This window comes from Lutjanus erythropterus, chromosome 10 (assembly GCF_056507025.1).
Source record: "Lutjanus erythropterus isolate fLutEry1 chromosome 10, fLutEry1.hap2, whole genome shotgun sequence".
NCBI lineage: Eukaryota > Metazoa > Chordata > Actinopteri > Lutjaniformes > Lutjanidae > Lutjanus > Lutjanus erythropterus.
The window spans coordinates 813,874-825,645 of NC_139326.1; the positions used below are offsets into that span (position 1 = coordinate 813,874).

At 42.6% G+C, this 11,772-nt stretch overlaps 1 protein-coding gene across 4 annotated transcripts; it reads left to right on the forward strand.

Moving 5' to 3' along the window:
* The first annotated feature begins 1,206 nt into the window (after nucleotides 1-1,206).
* On the forward strand, nucleotides 1,207-11,247 carry pomt1 (protein-O-mannosyltransferase 1). 4 transcript variants are annotated; one of them, XM_084727750.1, is made up of 20 exons: nucleotides 1,207-1,344; nucleotides 3,222-3,343; nucleotides 3,576-3,682; nucleotides 3,771-3,821; nucleotides 4,171-4,317; nucleotides 4,664-4,772; nucleotides 4,962-5,018; nucleotides 5,131-5,224; nucleotides 5,435-5,590; nucleotides 5,838-5,968; nucleotides 6,056-6,151; nucleotides 6,238-6,330; nucleotides 6,830-6,926; nucleotides 8,260-8,352; nucleotides 8,507-8,627; nucleotides 8,974-9,071; nucleotides 9,260-9,373; nucleotides 9,468-9,594; nucleotides 9,800-9,977; nucleotides 10,512-11,247. In XM_084727750.1, exons 2-20 carry the CDS (start codon nucleotides 3,228-3,230, stop codon nucleotides 10,684-10,686), a joined length of 2,160 nt encoding a protein of 719 aa, XP_084583876.1. In that variant the 5' UTR covers nucleotides 1,207-1,344; nucleotides 3,222-3,227; the 3' UTR covers nucleotides 10,687-11,247. The 4 variants fall into 4 exon arrangements, with proteins under 4 accessions (XP_084583876.1, XP_084583879.1, XP_084583877.1 ...); XM_084727753.1 differs by having other exon boundaries at nucleotides 10,515-11,247; XM_084727751.1 differs by having other exon boundaries at nucleotides 1,221-1,344; nucleotides 3,182-3,343.
* Nucleotides 11,248-11,772: the final 525 nt, after the last annotated feature.

Genomic DNA, 11,772 nt, shown 5'->3' on the forward strand with positions numbered 1-11,772 from the left:
TGCAGAGTTTTCTCTCCAAAATAAAATAACATCTGCATCTGGGTTCTGTCAAAGTGACAAAGTGCATCAGCTGGCGTACTTCATTCAGGGTGACGCTGGCAGCATTAGATGTTTTACTTTGCCATAATGGGTCTTTTTGGAACAGCTGGAGAACCAACTGCATCATCTGCAGCTGGCTGCTCCATCATGTGGCACAAGCAGCTGTGGGTCGCACCGCTAATCAGTCGGTTTCCTCGAGCTGACTTCAATTAGCAGCTGATTAATGTCACCGTGCTTGATAACAGTATTTCAACTTTTAACCTGGATCAGAATTATCCAGATGTTCTCATCTCTTTTTTTGCTAATCAAGATCAAACTGATCTTGTAGGTTTTATCCTGGTTTTTCAAAGATTTTTTCCCCAGGTAGGATAATTCTGATCCAGATACCACAAGTCTATTTTTTAAGTTCTAATTTTCTAAGTTCTAATTTTTTACCCGACCCTCATTAGCTTTTTTCTAGCCTGTACCTGATTACAGCCCAACATTTTCTTAACAAGCTTCCCAAACAGTGACAGGGATGATACATGCAGGGGAAAAAAAATCAAATAAATAAATAAATACATAAATACATAAATAAGGTACAGCCTGAGCCCATGAAATATGTGAGAAATAAGGCCCGACCCGACCTGAACCCGTCTGGTCCTCTCGAGTACAGATCTTAAGCTCTGGAATATTTGAGAGAAACTGGACCAGGATGCTCCAACACTTGCTCACATGCTCTGGTGCTCTGGTCTATTTATCATTTTCTTCTGATTTTTTTATCCTCTGTCTTCCTGATCTCTCTGTTGAATATTTCTGGGTGTATCAGGTGTGATAAAGTATTTTTATATCAGTTATTTAGATGACCTGACAACATACATTCTTGTCTGATAATTTTGTATATTCTAATTATTTTTAATTATTTGTAATTTTTTGAATTATATAATTTGTATAATAAAAAAGAATCAATCAAGAATCAATATTTCAACAAAACTGTTGGAGTTTAACCTGCGTGTTTCTGGACATAATAACCAATATTCACATAAATGATCGTAAATGATCTGTTTTGAACCATTAAAACTACACAGTACTGGCTATCGGAGCGGCAGCTGCTGTTTCCATGGTAACCCCTGCTGTTGACACGAGGTGCAGCGGAGCTCCGAGTCACAGCGAGCAGCAGGCAGCACCAATCAAACTCCGACAGCATCGAGCGGCTGCTGCTGCTGCTGTCAGCGCACCGGAGGAGCAGAGCCCGAGGAGCCGAGGCCGGTAACTCACCGACAAGACAGCATGGTCCGGTTAACGTTAACGGAGTGACGTCAACAGGTGAGCGTCACCAGGTCGGCAGGAGTGAAGCGAGAGAGACTCCGATAACAGCGAAGTGTTTGATAGCTGCCAGCTAACAGTGTGGCTAAAGCTAACCGCTAGCAGCTAACCGACCTGTGGAAGTTTGTTTTTCCTGATGAAAATCATGAATGATGGAGATTCTGTGGGAATTTAACATAAAGGACGACAGGTTTCATTCTGCATCGATCATATCGGATCACTGAACACTGAGTCGATATTAAACCTCAAACACACATTTTCTCTAAAATGTCACACTGATATTATCATGACACCATATCTAGACAATATTCACAGACACTATACAGACTAATTATTACATGTTAGAGTAAAATAATTCAAATGTTATCCAAAGTTTAGAGATTAAATGTGTGTTTTTTTCTGACAGTAAATATGAAAGTTGTCTTGATTCAGTGTCACTGCGGAGCTTCAGGTTTAATATTTGCATGTGTGATTAGCTGATTAATCACGTGATTACTTGTTATCGGGCGGAAGTGTTGTCATATATATTTATTACATCACAGTGTTACAAACATAATAAAGGGTATTTGTTCATGATTCTACTTCATAAAAAGAGAACAGACGTGTTTATTGGCTCCAAATTGGACTGAAAATGAGGTTTAGTCCTTTGTGAGCAGCAGTTTGCCCCATAATGAAGGTTCATCAGTACATGTGAGGTGATGGATTCTCAGTTAGACAAAGGATGGATTAGACATCTTACCTGCATTTATTTGTCAGGAAACCCAATGATTATAAATATAAGTACAGCAGTGAGTTTAGCACAGAGCTGCTCTGTTTTAATTTAACAACAAAACCAGCTGAGCTGCTGCAGGATGAAGATCCACAAAAACTAACGTGATGATCCACATCAACCTGCTGTTCTGGTCCTCAGTAACGACACATGTCCATATCGTCCCAGCGTCCGGTGCACGAGGGATGAAATGTGCTGCTGTTTAACAAGTTGTTTGCTGCTACGTTTAAAATCTCAGATAAAATTCCAAGTGAAAGTCCAAAGCAGCAGGAACACTGGCAAGATTTGAGTTTATCTGAAACACTTCTGGGTCAAACAGCCTTAAACTGTCAGAAGTTGCTGCGTTTGATGGATTTACCTTCAACAGCAGGCTGTGGTGAAGTGCACCTCTCTCAGAGCAGTGAAGAAAGACGTCAAAATCTTTCCCAGAATCCCTCTGAAAACTTCACTTACATTCAGCGGGTCAGAACTCTGTTCTAGCTCTGTTTGAGGCTGTTCAGTCAGACAGCGACAGATCACAGCTGATCAACTCAGCAGCTGCAGGTTCTGTTCATTCTGAAGCTCATTAATATAAATGTCTTACTTCTACATCAGCAGTTATTAAAACCACCAAATAAAAGAGTAAAGATCAGGCCGGTAACCCACATGTCTGCTTGTTGTCTTTAGTGTTTCTTCAACCATAAAACGTGTTCTGACTGTGTCTGAGGTTTTACCTTCAGGTGTGTTTCTGTTCACGTACAAAATGTCTCATCTTCATGAAGAATATTGATCTCCAGTGCGTCGCCTGATACCTGCCACAGTAAAGCACGACAGGCTAATTTTAATATGCTAAAACGTTTAGCACGCTAATGACGGTGGGGTAAAATCTGTCGTGGGCGAGCGAGGCACCAGTGACGTCACCGTTATACCACCCTCCCATATGTCATACCCAGACTTCCTGCTGCTGATCTTCTGTTTGTCTCTTTCCTCCTGTTCAGTTGGTGTTTCCTGCAGCCTTCATACAATAAACATTTGCACATTCTTCAATCTTCATGTTGTGTATTTTATGTACGTATGAATGTGTGTCAGTGTGCTGATGATGTGACTGTCTCACCTGAGGGTGTTTCAGGTGTCCATGATGCTGCAGCTCCCCCTGGTGGTGACGGCTCAGGTGGACCTGGTCCTGCTGTTGGTCTCTGTCCTGTCCCTCTGGACCAGACTGAGTCACCTGAGCTACCCCAACGCTGTGGTGTGAGTGTGATTGATTTATACACCTGGACCAAGTCTCTCTCTCTCTCTCTCTTTCTCTCTCTCTCTCTCTCTCTCTCTCTCTCTCTCTCTCTCTCTCTCTCTCTCTCTCTCTCTCTCTCTCACACACACCAAATTACATTATATTTTTAACTGTTTTAAAAACTTGTAATTGTTGGTGCATTTAAGGACACTCAGACATCTGAGGTTTGATGTTATTTGATTGTGTGTGTAGGTTTGATGAGGTGTATTATGGTCAGTTTGTGTCTCTCTACATGAAGAGAGTTTTCTTCATCGATGATAGCGGGCCGCCACTTGGTCACATGATCCTGGCGCTGGGAGGTCAGTAACCATGACAACCACACAAGCATATATGATACCACCTGTGTGTGATAATGTTTGACTGTGTGTGTGTGTGTGTGTGTTGCAGCCTACCTGGGAGGATTTGATGGGAACTTTGTGTGGAACAGAATTGGAGCAGGTAGGAACATCATGACAGTAACACCACCAGCTGCTGGAAACCAATTTATTTCTGTTTTCAACCAATTTAAATCAGTTTATAAAGTTTTCATGTCTGCTCAAATCCAGTTTATCTCTTGTTTAAAGAGTTTTGACACCAGTTAAAACCAGTTTTTAATGTTAAAAAACAGCTCAGTGTCTTTATGAACCAGTTCAAAACTTAATCAAACAATCTTTCTAGTTTAAACTGGTTAAAAATAGTTATATCCACAGAGAGAGCTTGTTTTGTTTGGATTAAACCAGTTTAAAATCAGTTTGAACCAGATTATTTTATATCCCAGCAGTGTGAGTGTGTTTGTTTTGTCGTACAGAGTATCCCAGCAGTGTGAGTGTGTGGAGTCTGCGGCTGCTGCCTGCTCTGTGTGGAGCTCTCTGTGTTCCTCTGGTTTACCTGTTGACTCTGGAGCTGAAGTTCTCTCACCTGTCGGCTCTGGGAGCTGCACTGCTGCTGCTGCTGGGTGAGTGTCAACACAACCTTCAGAATCACTGCTGGGGAACTAGAATCACCGTGGAGCTTTTAGGACCTTAAATAACCCAGAGGCGTTTGGGAACTAAAATGAGTGTGGGGCGTTCAGGTACTTAAATGAGCTTGAGGATTTGGGAACTAAAATTAGCCCAGGTTTTTTGGGGCCTAAATGGTTGTCAGGTGTTTGGGTATTAAAATGAGTCTGGAGCATTTGGGAACTAAAACAGATATGCAGCGTTTCACAGCGTTGTGTTCAGGGACTAAAATGTGTCTCTGTTTGTCAGACCCGTAGAATTTGTGCAGCTTATTGTTAGTGACTGTCTGTGCTGTTTTTGCAGAGAATTCTCTGATCGTCCAATCCCGTTTCATGTTACTGGAGTCTGTCCTCATCTTCTTCGTGTTGTTGGCTTTCTTCTCTTACCTGCGATTCCACAATGCTCCCGACAGGTGAGATTCACCTTTACCTGCTAAAAGAAGTTTCATCCATCACTTCAGTTTTAGTTTGCTGTCTTCAAACAGAGCATTTTGAACCAATCAGAGTCCAGTGTGTGGACTCATTTGTGAGCTCTGAGTGTAAACAGGTGGCTCCCCCTCTCTCACCTGTCTCACCTGTCTCCTCCGACTCCTCCTCCTCAGCTGGTTCAGGTACTGCTGGTTGCTGCTCTCTGGAGCCTCCTGTGCTGCAGCTGTCGGGTGAGAAACTGCTCTGAGATCAGTTTGTTTTCTCTCTTCAGCTCTGAAACAAAGCTAAGTGTGTGTGTGTGTGTGTGTGTGTGTGTGTGTGTGTGTGTGTGTGTGACATCAGAGTGAAGTACATGGGCGTGTTCTCCTACCTGCTGCTGTTGGGCGTGGCCTCTCTGCACACCTGGAACCTGATTGGAGACCGAACTGTCAGTCATGTGAGTCCAGATTCACACTGAGCGCGCTCAGTGAACAGACCACAGCATCATCAACATACCAATCAATGTCTAGATCATCTATTGATTTCACTTTATCGATATGCGGACACATGATCCTGATTCATGATTGATCTTTAACACACTTGAACACAACAGTTAGGTTGTTATCACAAGAATGCATCTGTTCTGTGTGTGTGTGTGCACGTGCAGCTGAGTGTGTGTGTGCAGTGTGTGTGTCGAGTTGTGTGTCTGCTGGTGGTTCCAGTTCTCCTCTATGTGTTCTGGTTCTACATTCACCTGACTGTCCTGAACCGCAGTGGACCACATGACCAACTGATGAGCTCCGCCTTCCAGGCCAGTCTGGAGGTGACCACACACACACACACACACACACACACACACACACACACACACACACACACACATACACACACACACACACACACACACACACATACACACACACACACACACACACACACACACACACACACACATATGCACATATATGTGTGTGTGTACATGTAAATATATATATATTTATACACACGATTTTGATTGACTATTGATCGGCTCACTTGTTGATTGATCTATTGATTGATTGGTCCTTCAGGGCGGTCTCTCCAGGATCACTCAGGGTCAGCCTCTGGAAGTCGCTTACGGCAGTCAGGTGACTTTAAGAAGCTCCGCCTCCCAGCCAATCCCCTGCTGGCTGCACTCACACAAAGCCAACTACCCAATCAGGTGCTGCCAGCTCACACTGACACAGCAGCCAATCAGAGAGTTGCTGGTTAAAGTCTGAGTCACATGACTTCCTGTTTGTGTGTTCAGGTATGAAAATGGGCGGGGCAGCTCTCACCAGCAGCAGGTGACATGTTACCCCTTCAAAGACGTCAACAACTGGTGGATCATCAAAGACCCCGGCAGGTAGATCACCTGTCTGTCTGTCTGTCTGTCTGTCCCAGGGCATGCTGGGAGCTGTAGTCCCTGTCTCACCTGTCTGTGTGTGTCAGACAGGAGCTGGTGGTCAGCAGTCCTCCTCGACCTGTCCGTCATGGTGATGTCATCCAGCTGGTTCACGGGATGACGTCACGCTTCCTCAACAGGTAAACAGCTCACCTGGTCCAATGGACTCTGGTGGTGCATTCAAGGACAATCTAACGGCCTGATGTTCAGCTGCTGGAGCACACACAGTTTGTCCTCATTCATGTCTGTCTCTAAGCACTACATTACCCATGAGCCTCGGCTGCTGAGGAGAAGAAGACAGTCAGAGATGTGAACAGGTGCGTTTGAGATGAGTCAGGTCTGCGCAGCGGCGATCGCCACACAATGCATGACGGTTAGATCTGTGTCTGAGTTGATCCCGACTTGGTCTGACGTCATGCACACGTGGGCAACGGTAACCTCACGAGATCGAGGCGACCGCAATTTTTAGAGCCGCAGTTGCTCTCCAGCACACAGCAGAAGCTCTGTGACTGGTTGTCAATGAAATGCACCCTGGGAGTCGTAGTTGACTTCTCTCCTTCAGTTTTTATGACTTCTCTATCACAGAATCAGATATTTTCTTATAAATTGTTTATCTTTGTTTGTGTGTGTGTGTTGCAGTCATGATGTTGCAGCTCCCATGAGCCCTCACGCTCAGGAAGTGTCGGGTTACATCGACTTCAACGTCTCCATGCCGGCGCAGAACCTTTGGAGAGTGGTGAGAACATCTGGTTCTATATCAGGGCTGATGAAGGTTTGATGACATCATTAACAGAATTTAACAAGCCATCAAACGCGACCATCATGACCATCAGAGGTCGGACCAAGTCTCAGGTCTTTGCACTCAAGTCTCAAGTCCTAAACTTTGAGTTTTGGGTATTAAAGAAGTCAAAATGTAACAGCATCGTTGATTTATGAAGTTACTTAGCAGTGAAGCTAATGTTAGCTGAGCATTAGCTCGCTAACTATGCTAACATTTATGCTCACAGTTCTTTGTGTATCTTCACAGGTTGAATGAAGTTGGAAGTTGTAGCATCTGTAATTTTTCAACCTGCATGTTTTTCATCCTGCAGTTCAGTTTTTAGTTTTTGTGTGTGAATCAGTGTTAATTTTGACTCAAAATTTGATTTAGTTTTAGTCATAATTTAGTCATCTAAATTGTTTTAGTTTTAGTCTAGTTTTAGTTGACGAAATATCATAAGATTATAGTCGACGAAAACTACAGTAGATTTAGTCGACTAAAAAGTATGTAAAGGGTAATACGCTGAATAATCGATAAAAGTCATATTTTAATGAACATCACGTCTCAAATTTAATATTTCACCCGTAAACCGTGTAATGAGCGGAATAACGTCCAGTGAGTTGTATGTTGTGAAAAAATAAACTCCGACAGGATGTATGGAACGGGTGGATTTCAGGACGACTCGACTGTAGCTTTAAATGTCTCTTAAAGTTCGTCGTATTTTTGCTGGTAATCCTCGCGCTACACTTTTTACACAACGTCTTGTTTTCCTTCACGTCAAATGTAAAATTTGTCCATATATCTTGTCTCCTCTTCCTCCCAGCTGTTGACATTCTGTTGTCGTCCGTCTGAAACACGTTAGTTGGGAACAAGTTGTATACGTTCCCGGGTCAGTCTCAAACTAGTTCAAAGTGTGTACTAACTTCCTTACCACGTCGCTCTGATTGGTTCAAACAAAGAGGTTCTGCTGAATTAAGTGTTGACTTGCTGAGAATGAATACTGTAGGGCTGCAACTAAGGATTCTTTTCATTATTGAGTAATCTGTTTTTTATTGTCTCGATTAATTGATTAATTAATCCTGTCACGGTCTTGTCACATACGTCTTTGTGCTTCACGTTTGGTCCCAGTTTTCTTTCATGTAATGATTATTTTCATTATCGATCACTCTGTCGATCATTTTCTCCACTGATCGTTCGTTGTTTGGTTCATAAAATATCAGAAAAAGTTCAAGATGACGTCCTCAAATGTCTTGTTTTGTCTTGTTGTGTGTGTGTGTGTGTGTGTGTGTGTGTGTGTGTGTTTGTTCAGGACATCTCTAACAGGGAGGCGGAGTCAGAGTTGTGGAAGACGATCCTGTCTGAGGTTCGATTGGTCCACGTCAACACGTCAGCTGTGCTCCGGGTAATGACAGGAAGTGACCTCATCCTGCATGATCTGAGATCAATGACTATATAAGGAGCTGACCACCTGTCTGTGTGTGTGTGTGTGTGTGTGTGTGTGTGTGTGTGTGTGTGTGCGTGCGTGCGTGCGTGCGTGCGTGTGTGTGTGTGTGTAGCTGAGTGGTGTGTCTCTTCCAGATTGGGGTTTCCGTCAGTTGGAGGTTGTCGCAGACAAACTGTTTAAAGGTCACAGTAGCAGTTTGGACTGGACGGTGGAGGAACATCGATATGGAACCAGTACGACCTCTGACCTCTGACCCCTGTGACCTGTCAGCAGCAGACTCTACACACTATAGTCATCATAAAACTCTTCTTAATACAATTCAATAGTGTCAAAATCTGAGTTTGTTCTTCAAAGCCACCATACTTTTGTAATTTTTATTTAATTGAATTTAAATTTTTATTTAAATATTAATAAAATTAACATTTTAATTTTCCTGTGATATATTTTATTTTGATTTTTTTGTTACCAGATTTTTATTCATTTATTGGGATCCAGCAACACAGTGGACATACTCGTCCTTCACTGATGCGATAAACAACACGTTTTAGTTTTAATACATTTTATTTGTTTTGTGTGCAGGTCAGGAGCAGAAAGAGCGGGAGGCGGAGCTTCACTCTCCGACTCACATCGATGTGGACAGAAAAATCTCCTTCTGGGCAAAATTTTTAGAGCTTCAGGTGAGACAGTGAACGCATCACGAGTCTGTTATCCAATCACAGCCCTTATCTCTGTGTTTGTGTCACATCAGCTTTCACGTAAAGTTCTGAGCACAACAGAACGTCACGAGAACACTTCACTGTTTGTAAATGCCACAAACGGTTTATGAAAATGAAAATGATGATGTCATGTTGTGATGTCATGACAGTGGAAGATGTTGACGGTGAAACAGGAAGACACTGAGCACAAATACAGCTCCTCCCCCCTGGAGTGGGTCACCATGGAGACCAACATTGCCTACTGGCTGCACTCGTCCACCAACGTAATACACTCACACACACACACACACACACACACACACACACACACACACACACAGTCCTGTTCTGTCCTGTGATTGGCTGTCTATGTCACAGGCTCAGATCCATCTGATTGGTAATCCAGTGTCATGGGGCGTGGCCAACCTCAGTCTGCTGGCCTATCAGCTGCTGGCAGCTGTCTACCTGCTGAGGAGGAGGCGGGGCTTCAAAGACCTCCCTGATGGTAATATGATGATGTCATTAAAGTCACATAGATACCAATAACATCACTGTTTATCAATATCTCAATATTGACCAATTAAATGTGTTAAATATAAAATAATAAACTGATAATGATGTTTCTTCATACTTCTTGCTTGTGTGTGTGTGTGTGTGTGTGTGTGTGTGTGTGTGTGTGTGTGTGTGTGTGTGTGTGTGTGTGTGTGCAGGTGCGTGGTGTCAGTTTGTGTGTCTGGGTTGTGTGTGTGTTGGTGGTTGGCTGGTCAACTTCCTGCCGTTCTTCCTGATGGAGAAAACTCTCTTCCTGTATCACTACCTGCCCGCCCTCTGTTACCTGTACCTGCTGAGCCCCGCCCTGCTGGAGCACACACACACTCACCTGCTCAGGTGCACACACACACACACACACACACACACACACACACAGTACAGCACATATTTCCTTCACCTTGTCCCTGTTGTTGTCCCTCCAGTAACTCGACATTAACTTATTTTTTCTGTTTATTTTCTTTATCAGCTCCTTAAAATGTTAAAATGACAGATTTTCCTTTATGGATCTCTGGAAGCAGAACGTCAAACTCTGAACTCTCCAAGTTCTTCTTTTTACTCTTTGATGCCATTTTCACGAATGAACACTTTCTGACACATGGAGCAGGAAGTGCAGCCTTTTATGGTATTATTGGGGCGTTAATTCATTTCTCATGGGTGGTGTGTCATTTCCTCAGTTATCTGGCGTCGAATCTGACATGACGTGGTCGTACAAACAAAAGTTGGTCTGAAAATGTTCATGCATGGGGCCTAATGATTGTAGCTCACTTTGTGAAAGCTGGCACAATTAATCAATTATTAATTTGTGTTTTGAGTTAATGTATCACAGTTCATCACTAATTAATAAAACCCATATTCTGTGTCTCTCTGCAGCAGCGTGACACACCGGCGTGCTCTGTGTGTGTGCGTGGCGGCTGTGTTGGTGTCGGTCTTCCTGTCATATCGAACGTTCTGTCCTCTGACCTATGGCAGCCCCGAGCTATCAGCCAATCAGCTGCAAGGACTGAAGTGGAGAGACTCCTGGGACATCCTGTACCGCCGCCGCTAGAGAGACACTGAGAGACAGACAGACAGACGCTGTCTCTGTCTTTGATCACATGATCCTTCATCCTGATCGAGGATCTGATGAATGTGTCAAAAACAAAGTCTGACCGATCTTCAGAAGAAGCACCTGAATGCACCACCAGGTGTGAGGTCATGACCTCAGACTGTGTTCACGCTGGATGACTGAATAAAGTTTATTCCAACAGAAGGATCAGATCACTAAACAGACCATTTTTTTTATAAAACAAAACAAAACTTTTCTTAGCTTGCTTGATATGTGACATCATCACACGTGTCATTTCCTGTTAATATTAAACCTGATGAGCTGCTGACGTCTCCAACAGACTCTGTGACTCTCTGAGAAATTTATTTGTGTTAATTCTGCAGTGAAGCTCCAACTGAAAATCAAACTGCTGTAAAAGATTTACAAAATAAAACATCCAGAGCTAAACACTGTGCTTTTATTTTGACACTTTATAAACTGATGTGGAGTTGTTTAATGAAGCTGAGTCACTGGTTTTGTTCAGACTTTAATGACAGAACTCATTAAAGTGTTGAAATATTTGTTGTTGTTTTCTTTTTGGTATTTAAGAGGAAACTCAGCTGCTGTTTTTCAATTTTAATAACAAAGTGAAGATTCTCAAAGGTCCAGAAAACAAAGTAAAGTTTAATTTCCAGCTTTTTGTCAGAGTGACAGCAGAACTTCATCCGGTGAAACATGTTGAACAGACTCACGTGTTCATGTCTGATCCAATAAAATATTTTTTCTTCAGCTGATTCTGACACACACAAAGATTTTGTACATTTTAGTTTAATTTTTTCTTTGTTAATAACTATTAAAAAATATTTACAGGATTTTTTATGCAGAAATATAGAAAGTATTCAACCAGCAGTACGATATAAATGGACAATGATAGAACGGACTTTAAATGAATATAAATTAACATATTTGTTTCACATCAGCCAGTTTATGATGGAAACCGAGGAGGAACAAACTGGACTACAATTATTTGTTATTTACTACATCACGTCTTTTTTCAGATGGATTTATTAGAGAGAAACGTTGAAGCGTTTTGTACATTAAATGTAT